The 15,805-nt window shown below is 25.3% G+C and overlaps 2 protein-coding genes across 2 annotated transcripts; both read right to left on the bottom strand.

Moving 5' to 3' along the window:
* Window positions 1-6,418: 6,418 nt before the first annotated feature.
* OCT59_003762 (uncharacterized protein) lies at window positions 6,419-7,386 on the bottom strand (the record flags this gene model as incomplete). Its single annotated transcript, XM_025334175.2, has 6 exons — window positions 6,419-6,465; window positions 6,539-6,601; window positions 6,885-6,929; window positions 7,006-7,053; window positions 7,126-7,155; window positions 7,224-7,386. The coding sequence occupies 6 exons, from the start codon at window positions 7,384-7,386 to the stop codon at window positions 6,419-6,421; spliced, it is 396 nt and encodes a 131-aa protein (XP_025183724.2).
* A 3,835-nt stretch (window positions 7,387-11,221) lies between these two features.
* On the bottom strand, window positions 11,222-15,751 carry OCT59_003761 (uncharacterized protein; the record flags this gene model as incomplete). Its single annotated transcript, XM_066147854.1, has 9 exons — window positions 11,222-12,094; window positions 12,188-12,544; window positions 12,611-12,994; window positions 13,061-13,438; window positions 13,520-13,918; window positions 13,984-14,370; window positions 14,448-14,843; window positions 14,922-15,317; window positions 15,395-15,751. The coding sequence occupies 9 exons, from the start codon at window positions 15,749-15,751 to the stop codon at window positions 11,222-11,224; spliced, it is 3,927 nt and encodes a 1,308-aa protein (XP_065996514.1).
* Window positions 15,752-15,805: the final 54 nt, after the last annotated feature.

Here is a 15,805-nt window from a genome sequence, read left to right as displayed (position 1 = left end):
CGAATTTTTTGCTATTTAAATAATAGTGTTTTTCGTTCCAGAAATTACAATGGTTTCCATTTCCTTCCATTCCTAGTTAAGACGTTAAGTATTCAAAAATCTTATTAAATTAGCCTATCAAACTAAAATTTGTGATTTTTAAATTACAAAAACTAATTAATCGAATATATATATTATTATATTCCATCAAAAACCATTCAACCAATTGAAGGACAAGAAATAATCATAAGAATTTTGCATTTTAAGAGGTAAAAGATGATAAAAAAAACGTATAGGCCCTACTATAGGGTCATACAAATTATGAAATTATTTAAAATCAAGGTATGCATAAATAACATTTATAATATTTTTGGCTTAAATATCGATAATAAAGGTTCATCTATTGCCTAAGCTACTGCTCATGATGTTTTGGTTTTAATGCATTTTCCGTAAAAATCAAACATATCATCTATTCTAATAAATCTAAACTAATATTCTCCCCACATTTGAGAAATTATTTTTTCATTTTCAGCGAGAATATCATTTTGTTTTGCCTTACGGTACAAAATAAATTAATTTGGTGGACGAGTAATTTTAATATTTTTAATGCACTTTTACCCACCAAAAGAAAAAATTGTATGATTCGTGTTATAATCATTGATGTGATGATGAAAAAAAATTCAACATGACATGTAGTATAATAGTAGAGTCGTTGTACAATTAAATATTGTTTAAGCGCGAAAGAAAGCGCCTACCAAATGTACCAATTTTGCCCGATAAAAGCCAAAACCTTCCAGCCCAACGAAACACAAGCCATGATTAAGGTTCAAAGAACCCAAAAATCAACCCTTTTCCCAAGGTTACGATCTTTTTGTTTACCGATTTCCCTCATCCAAAACAAGAGTTGGTCGTTATGATTATGAATACGACCAGGTGTGAAAATAAAATATTCCTTTTGATCCTTAAGATCTTCCAATTAAAATTTTAATATTCCAGAATTACGTGGTTTTTATAATTGTTAAAAAGAAAAGATAATTTTCCCAGATGTTATAAAGTTCATTTTTGTTATGTTATTCACATTTTTGATGTGAAAAACTTTTATAGTGTCATAAATGACGCCTTTTAAAATGCCTTATCCCTATCTCTTAGGATCGGCTAACCCATATCTAATTATTACGATCACACACTCAATGTAATATGGCCAAGAAACTACGACGAATGAAAATATCCTTAGCAAATGCTATCGTAGTAATTTATCCAAGAATTTTACTTTGACAATTGGACCCTAACTATCCTTATTAATCATTAAGTTAAAATCTAGAAAAAAAAGATAGAAACATTCTATTTCATTATTTCATGATAATGGATTCAAGCGATAGCCTACTTTAAACACACTAATTTTTTCAAAGTAACAGTCCTAACTCCAAATGACATTCGTTATTCTACCCAAAGCATCACTATTACCATTATTATTCTAACCTTGAATAACCAAAGTTGATGGCATTTAAAAATATAGGATCCCATAAAAAAAAATTTGAAATTTTGTATTCCATCGTCGACGTCCTACAGCAGAGCTTACATAGTATATTGCACAGAAATTCGATTCATCATGAGATTCAAATATAAGTTGAACTATTTCCCTAAACGTATATCCATCTCTTCTATTGTTAGCATAGAAAATAATTTGATTTGATATAGAATCTAAGTTTTTTAACGTCAATTTATTTAATAACGCTTTGATTTTACATTTTGCTATGAACCGATAGCCATAAAAATCACATGATTCGAAAGTCACCAATCGGGAACCAATTACCAAATTTTGGTTTAAATTATTGAGAAGGAAAAAATTAAAAAACACATGAAATTGTGCTCGCGGTAGTAAAAAAAAAAAAGAAAAATTTTTATGGATTCAGTGAAAAATCCAACCACGTTTTTTTAACTGACCCTTTATATAAGGACAATCTAGATTTCTTTTATTTCACATGTTTAATCAGTAGCACAATTCCCTTAGCCTTTTAAAATCATATGAAATGACGTATATTTACAATTACATACATACATACGGCAATTTGTGACTAGATCGACAAACATATTTTATATTCGTACTTTGATTAATTTGTACAATGAAATTGATGGTTTAAAATGCTTTTAATTTAATCTCGCGTAAGTATAATTTTTGCTAAATAATATTTCTTCGACAGGAGCTTTAACATTCATATGGTAGATTTAACTTCATTTGATTTGTCACATGAAATAGGAACGCAGAAAAATGACGACTAATACATCGGTCGTATTGTACTGTAGATCGACAAGCATATCATCGATTTTGGGAATGGTACATTTTTTTACGGCATAACTGATAAATCTACACCGGCGCAAAATGTTACTGGTTTCAGAATTTTCTTCACTGTTCATACTTCAATTATTATTTTACAAATTGCAAAATTAATTAATAATTCTATTTTATTAAAGAGCTAATACTTGGAAAAATCCAGCATTTGAACCAGAATATATTAAATCATAAAGTGAAGGAACATATATGAGTAATATGACAGATATAATAATTCCTTTAATTCAAACAACTTTAAGAGGAATTTCATATAAACAGGCATTTATTTAGCACGTATGTATTTTATAAAATATTATTTTTATTTAATTTGTTATTATAATTTTATTTACAAATATTATATAGTGCAGAACGACAGAGTATTACTAGTTCTGATAGAAAAGGAAAAGGTCAATTAGGAAAACGACCTGATTTTATGTAATAAAGAAAAAGAAGATAAAATAAAATTATTTAGAGAAACTAATGATGGTATGAATTGGATAAGAAAACAATTTGGTATAATAGGAATTCAAGTTGCTGGTAATATTTTTTTTTATATTATTATATAAACAGTATTATCATTTACAAGAAGCAGAAATTCCTATACAAAAAACAAATGGAATTACCAAAATTTATAAAATTATTATTATTTTACGGGTTTGTATATATTTATTAATTAAGTTTATTTATATTAATAGTATATAATATTAATATTTTTAATTAATATTTTATTTATAGAATATTTTGATTGTTAATATATCATTATTTGTATAAATAAAAGAAATCATGCTGAATCAAGTTCTACAATACCTTCACCAGATATACATAGTAAATGAACGTATAAATAAAAGAAATCGTGCTGAATCAAGTTCTACAATACCTTCACCAAATATACAAAAGAAATAAATAACATTTAATAAATTTTTTTATTATAAATAAGTCACATGATGTCCCAAAATTGTGCAAATTCGCGATTGGGTGAAAATAAAGTAATTTCGGCCCAATTTATAAAGCCTAAAGCGCCATAATTTTAGCCGGAATTATGTTGGCCAGAAAATCATAATCACATGGTTACCCAGTCATCAAATCGAATTTAAATACGTGAAATTTTATCAAAAATCGCGACCACCCCAAAATCGGATCACCTCATATGAATCCTTATCTGTTATAATTTGAATCTATACTATTTTATTTAAATATAATTTTTTATATACTTATGAAAGAAATAGAAACGAATTTTATTATCATGCCAATTTCCCCTTTGGGTCATCATATGTGATAGAAAAATGTTTTGTCAAACATTACTTTATTAAACTTTCCCATATGTCAAATTCATTTATTTTTTTCAAGATAATTTTTAAGTATGTACGGAGATAGATACTGTATGTTTGATTTTCTAAAATTATTTTACCATCCTTTTCTTGATTTATTTATCAAGAAAAACTTGTACGAAAATATTTTGATCTATCAAGTAAAATTAAATGTGCATCATTTTTATCGGAGTAAATGATTACAACATTCTTCTCTAGTAATATAATTATTTAATGAAAGTTTGGATGTGCTTAGATTCATGCTTTTTATTTTAGATATATTTAAGGTCATTTTTAAAAATTAAATGGTAAACTTAAATACGATTCGATACAATTACATGGAATTTTGTGATCAACTCAAAAATCTATTGTAGAGTGTAAAGTTACGGTATTTAACTAGTAAATGGTAAGTCTGGAGCGAAAAACTAAAATTTGCGATTTTATTGAGTTACGATCACGTGGAGAACAGAGAAATTCACGTGAATGATTTTTTTTTCATAGTGTAGAACATATATTGTCCTTCGCTTTGCTCCGGACAACAAAATATCAAGATTAGGGTCCAGTTCATTTTACTGACAACACACGGGAGTTATGTCGTAATGTAGATCAGGTGATTAATTGTCATACTGTGTTATCGGTGAAATTTTTGTTGGTCAAACGTCTGTCGTTGAAATGAAAGCCGTTCAAAATCCAAACGATAAGCTCAACGCTCACAATCCTGACAAGAAAGTTCAAAACCCTGACACTCATTATCCCGACACTTGTTGCATTATTTTTTTAAACGTAATAATTCGTAATAATTTTTCAATACTTTGTAACGATTATTATTTCAATTATGTAATAATTTTAAAAAATTAATACGTCACAAAATTAAGTAACAATTAATAATAATATGATTTTTAAAATATTTCGCAAAAATTAATGTTTTTATTTTAAAAATTATATTTTTGATAATTTTAATAATCATACTTCGTAAAATTTAATGAATTATTATTAGTGAGAAAAAATAAATTAAATAAAAATATAATATTTTGCATGTAAAGATATAATTTTTTTTATTACTCTGATTAGAATTTAATAATCATTTTTTTTATTCATGAGGATATTAAGTGTCAGGATAAAAGTGTCAAGATTTCGTACTAAATCCTTTTTTTGTCTGAAAAAGGACAGATAAGATCGTGGTTCTATGTTAAAAAGACAGTTTTCATAATTGTGTCAAGACCTCTCCATATGTAATTACCCCTACCGACATTCCAAAAACATATGGTCCAACTTTGATGCTTTTTTTTTTATTTTGTAACTCTCATTATTTATGCATTGAAAATTTCGTATTACTGCAATTTTAATATTTTTTTAAAAAAAAGCATTCAACATATTACAAATAATTGATAGATACCGATTTTAATTGAATACGAATGTGGTTTATTGTGATCGACGATTTGTCTTGAAAATTTTAATACGAAACTTATTTTAGTTAACAAGTAGTCAAATACGGTACGGAATTTTTGAAAATTTGATCAACCGTATGTTTTTACATGGCGTAGTAAAATTTTCAAATTATTTCAATTATATTATGATCATTACTTCATGTGTCTCCAAAATTAATAAAAATAATATTCAAGTTGAGTAATAATCCCATCACTCCTCTTCAGCTTCCCATCAATCCTTTTCGTCTCCCATCACTTATTTTCATCTCCCATCATGTCCTATTTCTCCTTTTTGTTTCCTATCATTACTCCCTTTCATCTTCTATTACTTTTCATTACTCCATTGTTATTTCATTTTTTTATTAGCATCTTTCTCCTTGATCATTGTAATTTTACTTATCTTTTTATTTATTGTTATTGTTTCTTTTATGTGATTTTTTTCTTTAAAATCGTAAATGTGTGACTTAAATTTTAATATTTGCAAATAAAATTTCATTAGATAAGATTATTTGAATAAATATGTTTGCAAAAATTTTTTTTTTTAAATATCTTTTGCGATAAAATTTTGTTTAGCTGATCAAAAATTAGCTAAAGTTAAAAAAATCAGCTGAATAAATTTACTCTATATATTGTACATCATGTGACATATTTGAAAAAAAAACCCAGGCGACAATCACCCAGGCGACGTTTAGCAATTCCCTTAATTTACTATTTTACTATTTTAACTTATAATAAACCGAAATCTGCCATTTCTCTATACTTAATTTACTCATATTGATATTAATATTCCTGTGTCAAAATCCAAACAAGTTGACTCAAATAGGATTACATTTTAAAACCATTATTGAAACATTTCATACCAAATTTTCCCATCATGTGATGAAAATACATTATTGTCATATATATAACTGTCATATCATTTGTTCCACTTTTTTGATTTTTGATTAACTCGAACGTGTGTCAAAAGAAAAGAAAATTAAACTTTTTTTTTTATAAAGCGACGATAACTTTTAAATAGTTACTAATTAATAAAATTACAGTTTTTTATGTAGATGACAAAATACCATTTTTAATCGATATAAACTTTTCGCAATTAAAGCTTTTTAGTTAGACGATACAAAATAAGAAATTCCAAACTATATAATTCATTTGTTTAATATACTCTAACTACAAATTTTGATGAGATTAACTTTCATTTGCTACCATGCATGAAAATGAATAAGTAATAAAAAATTAGGTTAAGCCATTAGCCATTATTCAACGATTAAAGTTCATATAAATTAATCCATCTATGATAAATATATTTGTATATTAAATAATTCAGCTATTTATAGTACTGCATAATAAGTAAAAAAATTGGGTTTAAACATTATAATTTAAAGAACATGATTGATATCAAGATCAATCTCTTTGGTGACATATCCTTATATTGAAAACAAAAATTAGATAAAAATTTTATAATGTTGACTTATATTTATAAATGTATATTTGCTTACCTTTATCATGAGGTTGATTAGAGCTCATATTAATATCTAATTCAATTTCTTTTGTTAAGTAATCTGTTAAAATCATAAAAATCAATTAAATTATGAATGCATTTAAAAAATTTACAATAGAAATGAAAATTCAACACCATCACTCAAACGAACAAATAACGCTCACGACAACGCATTTCCTTTTGGACGTGCAACTTATTACAACAAACCACCAGTTAACGACAATATTAATCATCAAAATATTGAAACAAACCCGACAAAAAATAATATGTAATATACAATATAGAACGAATCCTAGATACAAATAAATGAACTATGTTGATTGTTAAAATGTAATTTTATTTACCACTATTTTCAGATTCAAGAAATTTTCTTCTTTTAATATTTTGTTCTAAATAATTACGAATGTGAATTAAATAGTAGAAAGTATAATGAAAAATAATAATTTATTAAATTAATTATCATACCATTATCATTATTGTCTTCAACCAAATTATCTTCAAGTTTTCTTTTATCTTTAAAATAATATTAATTATAAGTAAGAACATAAAAAACCATTAACAGTTAAACAAAAACTGAATAATTACCAGTGTTTTTCTGATAATAATAAAATGGATCTAAAAATAAATAATTGTTAAAATTGTTCTTGCAATAAAAAAGCGTTGTAATTAATAAAATTTGTTACCGATAGATTGACTCCTTGAACTCCTTAAAGACATTGCAGATTTAATCATGCGACTTAATGGTCTACTCTTATAAATGGCACCTGGACTAGTTATTGTTGCAGGTCCAATATCTGATGATTTAATAATTTTAGTTTGATTTATATCACGTTCATTATGAATCATTTTATTAATTTTCAAAGTCACATTTATAGTTGTTGGTCTTTTTGCTGGATCAGAATGCCAGCATTCCTTCATTAATTCAATATATCCTTCAGGTGCATTTGTAACAATTGGTGGTCATAAACCATCACATATTTTGATTATAAGTTCTATATCATGAATTTCATCCCAAAAAGGTCTTCTACCTGTCATAAATTCCCACATAATCATTCCAAAACTATATATATCTGAAGCTTCAGTATATTTTTGTCCTTGAAAAATCTCTGGTGCCATGTAAGGAATAATACCATATTTCTCATTATCATTATTTGATTCAGTTGCAGATCTACTTATTCCCAGATCACCTATGTACGCAAAATTTTCATCAAAAAAGATGTAAATCCCTGCGGATAATTTGTGCTCTACGTATTTTTGCAAGTCCATATATTATATAAAATAATTTATTGATTTTTGCTTTCCAGCTGACATTATAAAAGTTATTACTTAAATAATGTATCAAATCACCTGAACTATAATATGGCATGATAATCATCATATCTTTAGTAATAGGATCTTGAGTAATTCCAAAATATTCACTAATGCCATAAGTTGTATAATTACTTAATAAAATCCGATAATATACTTTAAACTATAAAATGAAAAAAATATTAATTTATCGTCATCACGTTGAAAATTAAAAAATTGCATGCGCTGTACCTCGTTCAGTTCCTTGGATGTAATGTTTTTAGAATTATTAAGTTTTTTGAGAACAACTGTATAATTGTTATTACGAACAATTGTATTACTACGACTATCGTAGTACTCATCAATTGGACCATCAACCCAAATAGCTTTATAAATTTTACTAAATCCTCCTTCGGCAATAAATTCTATATTTTTGAATTGATCATAGGGAACAAACTCAAATATCCTACGAATTGAACCTTTAACAAAATTAAATCGTGTATTTCCAGATAATGTCATCAATGACTTCGATTCCACTTAAATTAAATTTGAGTAATTCATAACATAATTGACAAGTTTCATGATTTTCACCTATAATTTTTCTTTTCATACATTTTTTACATTCTATCTCTCCTTTACTAACTATAGTAGTTCGTGCTGGCCGACTTAAGGATATATTGTCTGACATCATAAACAATATTTATATTAATTGTTCTGTTATTTTAAAAAATATATAATTTATTTGCAGCGTCAAGAAAACCTTCTAGTATATATATTAAAGTAAGGAGTTCAAAATCCTAAAGAATTATAGTAAAAAATTAATCTAGAAGTTCATTATGGAAAGATTTTGAATGAACTCTGATTAGAATTCCATGAAAGAATAAAAAGAATTCTATAAATGCAGTGTTTACATTAAAAGCAAGTATTTGCTGTTTGTGTCACAACCACCGTAATAATAATTTTTTTTTGTCCTTAGTCATTAAATTCAAAATATTGGTTGAAAAAATCGTTATTGATTATTTATATATATAAAATTATATTATTTTTTAAAAATTATCATGAGTATATAAAAGCAGAGATGAAACAAGTTGATAAAGGATTTAAATAATTTAAAATTTAATTATATTTTTCACCCTAAGCGTAAGTTCTTACACTTTTTTTAGATCTTGGACGCTATTTAACTAAAATTCAATATAAGATAAATTTCATAAAAAAGACCAGACCACATAATATTAATAAACAAACTTTATAATAATTTATTAAAAATTTTCTTCCTTTACTTGATTTTTTTTTCCCTATTTCTACAGCTACAAATATTAGTAAGTTTAATATAGAGGTTGGAACCAACCAAAAAAACCTTAACCGATTAATAATCGACTAATCAGTTACCATAACCGAATAATAATCGGTTAATTAATCGGTTAATATATAAATTTTGCACCCTATATGGATAATATACATGTATTATTTCAAAAATTTATATCAAATTTTAATGGGAAACGAGAACTGACTTTAATTCAAGGTTTAATTAAATGGGAAATTAACAATATTAATGATAGTGGAATTGAATTGCAAGTTTTTAGGAATGTTGATGTTATTTTTTATTCCGCTGCCCATTTGAATATTTTGCGTAATATATATCACATGACATTTAGCTGCGCCATAAATAACTTAAAATAAAAATCAATACTTATAAAAGCATTTAAATATGTTACAAAATAATATATAATAAATGACCAGATAGAGATTCATTTTCAATAGGTCTATAATCAATATATTCTGAAAAAATGTCATTTGTTTCATTATCACCCATATTGTATAATTTTTTTTATAATAAATTAAAATTTCTCAAGTTTTTATAAAAAGTTTAAATGGGTTTATTTTTTTGACAAGTTTGTCAATACTGTATATTAAAAAAAAAACTTCTTATCGAGATAAAAAATCATTTAATTTGAGAAAATGATCTGCATAGTATTTTAACCGACTAAATTAATCGGTTAATTTAGTCGGTTAATTTAGTCGATTAACCGATTTTTTGATACTTCTAACCGATTAACCGCCTTAACCGATTAATTAATCGATTAACGTTAATCGGTTCCAACCTCTAGTTTAATATATAAAAAAATTATATAGATTTAAAAATATTTTTACATACAGTATATTTGTAATTTATTGACTATCATCCATTTTATTTAAAGTTTTTTGAAAAAACCATTTCATAGATCAAAAATTAAAAATATATTTTTGTTTTAAGTGTTTTAAGTAATATTTCTAAGGTATACTTCAAGGGATAGATTTCAATTTCAAATTTATTAAATAGCCAAAATAGATCTTGGCAACTTGAGTTGACTCAAGACTAGAGTTACACGAGCACAAATCCAAGCCTCTAAGCTAGAATAATCAAATTTTTAACCGGTCGCCTATTCAAAATTATTTTATTAAGTGATTATCAATATTTATTTTTTTTTTTTTAGGAAAAATCTCCATTTATTTATTTTTGTGATTAAAATCTTTTCAAGCGCAGCACTAAACAGAATTCCATCCTCTATTTCATTAACCAGTTACAAGATAAAAAAAGTTTAAAATTTTACCATGATTAAAAATAAAATTTCAATGCAAAGTAGGCAGGGACAGATAGGACTGTCATAGACATACGCTTCAGAAAGTTGGCCGCAAGTAATTTTGTGAAACGTATTTACCATCACGAACTTTTCAGTCATTGCATTAAAAATAAATACTTTAGGAACGGGAACTGTTAGAGCATCCATTAAATTTATCATAAATATTAAATTGTATATTAGAAGTTAATGCCGCGTTGCTGTTGTATTTATTACATACATATTGGCTAATTGGGTGACTGATCAATTAAATAGATCATCATGTGATGCGTACTAAAGTTAAATTACTATTTTGAATCAAGATAATATATCAAATTTCAGATTTAAGTGGGTTAATTTTTATAAGTATTTAATGTTTTTATTTAATAATCTTATTTATTAAAAATAAAGAAATAACAAATTTTTCTATGAAGAAAAAAATATAAATATGTGTACTGTCTCTGGAATTAATGATTAATTAGCAGTGGAAATATAGGAAATATTTTATAAAATGTGAGCAAATACATATCACAATCTTTTTTGAAATAAAATAAATTATATTATGTACTTAGATTATCAACAGATAAATAAATATACTTACATGTCTATTACATCAGAAAAAAATAATAGATTTAATATGTCCAATTACAAACTGATTTATTCATGTAAAAAAAAATACATATCCATACACAGTGTTGGACAAAACTATATATAATTGTAAATTCCTATAAAATAGCAGTTATATATACAGTATACTGTATATTAAATGTCAAACAAAATTTTATTCTCATTGTGTATCATTTGAAACTAATTGGAAGTGCACAATCATCCAAACATTGAGAATTATAACCATCATCATTTTTTGGAAGATCTTTTGTAATAGGATTAAGTAATCGAGATGTATAAATAGCTTGTGGATGGGTAACTATTTGGTAGTTTTCAGTGGATGAAATATTTGCTTTTCTATATTCTTCTGCTTCCTCAAATTGTATTTTAATTTCTCCTAAAATAGCTAAATCCATTGTATATGACACAAGAAATGATGTAATTTCTTTATCTAACCCAAAAACATCTGGTCTATTATTTTTGTCTAAATCCCAACACTTTTTCATTAAATCAATATAACATCTTGGTACTTCTGGCTCACTTATTTCAGGTCCAATTCCTTTGCAAATATCTAATGCCAAATCATAATCATGTGCACGATTGCCAAAAGGTTGTCTTCCAGTTGCTACAAAATACATTACCATACCGAAACTATCTGCTTGAGTATAATGATTTCCTCTTAATACTTCAGGAGCCACATATGGCATAACTCCATAAATTTTAGTTTCGTCTATATTACCAACCTCTCCACACAATCCCATGTCTGAAATTGATACACAATTATTAAAATTATCTATGAAATTTAAAAATAATATATTTCCTGTATGAAAATCACGATGAACTAAATTTTTTTGATGAATTTCTTTAAGGCCATTAATAATATTAAGTAATGCAGATAGTTTATCCTTCCAATTAAAATATTTATAGTTTTTATTCATCCAATGATTAAAATTGCCTTCCTTTGCATATTGGAGAACCATAATATATTCTTTTGTATTTGGATTTTGAGATATACCATATATATTAAGAATATTACTACTTTTATTTATTGAGTATTCTTTAACCTATTAAAATATGTTGATATCAAAAATAATTATTTCATTGTGCTTAAATAAAAGATTATTCTATTATAGTGATTTTTTAAAAAAGTTTCATACCTCATTTAAAAATTTATCAGTAATATTTTGGGAACTATGCAAACATTTCAAAGCAATTACTCCATTTCTATTGTGGACTTTTTTATCCAATGGAGCATCTTTCCATATTGCTGAATATACTGTAGAAAAACCACCTTTACCTATTTCCTTAATATCATTAAACTGACTGTATGATATCCATTTAAATACTACATCATTATTGTCATTTATTTTTAGTTGTCTTTCTTGAATGAAATCATCAATTATTTCATTTCCACTTGACCAGTTAAAAACCAAAATATAATCCTCTGTATCTGGATTTTGGGATATTCCATATAATACTTGAGATTCTCTATATTTTGTTAAATATTTTCCAGCCTAATATAAATATTAGAATATATTAATTAAAAAAAAAAGTATTAAATATTTAAAGAAATTCCATACCTTATTTATTAAAAAATCAATGGATTCTTGTGAATTATGTAAACATTTCAAAGCAACATCTTTATTTGAATCTCTTGTATAATTATTCAAACTATTCTTTTTATATAATGGACCATCCTTCCATGTTGCTGAATGTACTGTTATAAGGCCATTTTTGCCTGTCTCTTTAATTTCATTAAACTGATTGTATGGTATCCATTCAAGCATTATATTGCCTATATCATCATCATCAATTATTTTCAATGGCCTTTCTTGGATGAAATCATCAATTTTTTCATTTCCACTTGTCCAGGTAAGAATAAAAATATAATCCTCTGTATCTGGATTTCGGGATATTCCATATAATACTTGAGATTTTTTATATTTTGTTAGATGTTTTTTAGCCTAATATAAATATAAGAATATATTAATTATAAAAAAAAGTATTTAAATATTTAAAGAAATTTATACCTCATTTATTAATAAATCGATAGATTCTTGTGTATTATGTAAACATTTTAAGGCAACTTTTTTATTTGAATCTCTTGTATAATCTTCAGAACTATAATTTTTGTATAATGGACCATCTTTCCATATTGCTGAATATACTGTTATAAGACCACTTTTTCCTGTCTTTTTAATTTCATAGAACTGATTGTATGGTATCCATTCTAGCACTATATAATTATAGCTTTCTTGAATGAAATAATCAATTTTTTCATTTCCACTAACCCAATTTACTAAGTTTATAAAATTATTTTGAACTAAAATATAATCTCCTGTATCTGGATTTTGTGATATTCCATACAAAAATACTTTATTGTTTGTGTTTATTGAATATTTTTTAGCCTAATAAATAAATAAAAGAAATTGTAAATATATTGATTAAATTTTAAAGAAAGTAGTTAGTTATTTAAAGAAATTTTGTACCTCATTTATTAAAGTATCAATGGATCCTTGAGTATTATGAAAACATTTTAAAGCAATTTTTTTATTTGAATCTCTTGTATAATTGCTCCATCTATTATACTCTTTACATATTGGGCCATCCTTCCATATTGCTGAATATACTGTTATAAGGCCATTTTTGCCTGTCTCTTTAATTTCATTAAACTGATTGTATGGTATATATTCAAGTACTATATTATTATAGTTATCAATTTTTAATTGCCTTTCTTTAATGAAATAATCAATTTTTTCATTTCCACTGATCCAATTTACTAAGCTTATAAAATTATTTTGAACTAAAATATAATCTCCTGTAACTGGATTTTGAGATATTCCATGCAAGACTTGAAATGCTTCATAGTTTGTTGGATATTGTTCAGTCTAATATAAATTTAAAAATATATTAATTAAAAAAATGTATTTAAATATTTAAAGAAATTTCATACCTCAATTTTTAAAGAATCAATGAATTCTTGTGAATTGTGAAAACATTTTAAGGCAACTTTATTATTTGAATCTCTTGTATAATCTTCAAAACCAAAATTTTTGTATAATGGACCATCCTTCCATATTGCTGAATATACTGTTATAAGACCATTATTGCTTGTTTCTTTAATTTCATTAAACTGATTGTATGGTATATATTCAAGTACTATATCATTATAGTGCTTAATTTTTAATTGCCTTTCTTGAATGAAGTCATCAATTTTTTCATTTCCACTAATCCAATTTGCAGCATAATTTTGAACAAGAATATAATCTCCTGTATCTGGATTTTGAGATATTCCATACAAGAGTTGAAATGCTTTATATTCCGTTAGATACTTTTTAGCCTAAACATAAATAAAAGAAATTATAAATACAGTATATTAATTGGGAAAAGTATTAAATATTTGAAGAAATTTCATACCTCATTTATTAAAGAATCAATGGATTCTTGTGAATTATATAAACATTTTAAAGCAACTTTTTTATTTGAATCTCTTATATAATCACTATGACTATACTTCTTGTATAATGGACCATCATTCCATATTGCTGAATATACTGTTATAAGACTATTTTTGCCTGTCTCTTTAATTTCATTAAACTGGTTGTATGGTATATATTCAAGTACTATATCATTATAGTTATTAATTTTTAATTGCCTTTCTTGAATGAAATTATCAATTTTTTCATTTCCACTGATTTGATTTGCTGAGTTTATAGCACTGTTTTGAACCAAAATATAATCTCCTGTATCTGGATTTTGAGATATTCCATACAATACTTGAAATGTTTGATATTTTGATGAATATTTTTTAGCCTGAATATAAATAAAGAGATAGTAAATACTAAATATATTAATTAAAGAGGAATATAAATATTTGAAGAAATTTTATACCTCATTTATTAAAGAATCAATGGATTCCTGTGAATTATATAAACATTTTAAAGCAACTTTTTTATTTGAATCTCTTATATAATCACTATGACTATACTTCTTGTGTAATGGACCATCCTTCCATATTGCTGAATATACTGTTATAAGACCATTATTGCTTGTTTCTTTAATTTCATTAAACTGATTGTATGGTATCCATTCAAGCACTATATCTTTATAATAGTCATAGTCATTTATTTTTAATTGCCTTTCTTGAATGAAGTCATCAATTTTTTCATTTCCACTAATCCAATTTGCAGTATAATTTTGGACAAGAATATAATCTCCTGTATCTGGATTTTGAGTTATTCCATACAAGACTTGAAATGCTTTATATTTCGTTGGATATTTTTTAGCCTAAATATAAATAAAAGAAATTATAAATACAGTACATTAATTAGGAAAAGTACTAAATATATGAAGGAATTTCATACCTCATTTATTAAAGAATCAATGGATTCTTGTGAATTATATAAACATTTTAAAGCAACTTTTTTATTTGAATCTCTTATATAACCACTATGATTATACTTCTTGTATAATGGACCATCCCTCCATATTGCTGAATATACTGTTATAAGACCATGTTTGCCTGTCTCTTTAATTTCATTAAACTGATTGTATGGTATCCATTCAAGCACCATATCATTATCGTCATAGTGACTTATTTTTAATTGCATTTCTTGAATGAAACTATTGATTTTTTCATTTCCGCTGGTCCAATTTGTAAAATTGGTTTCTAAATATTCCAGAATATTATCTTTTGATAAAGGTATATTTTGAGAAAACATTGTTTTCAAAAGCTTAAAATTTTTTTCAAAAAAATGTCTTTATTTATAATAAAT

Source organism: Rhizophagus irregularis, chromosome 12 (genome assembly GCF_026210795.1).
Source record: "Rhizophagus irregularis chromosome 12, complete sequence".
NCBI classification, from domain to species: domain Eukaryota; kingdom Fungi; phylum Glomeromycota; class Glomeromycetes; order Glomerales; family Glomeraceae; genus Rhizophagus; species Rhizophagus irregularis.
This window is presented reverse-complemented; position numbering and strand designations above follow the sequence as displayed.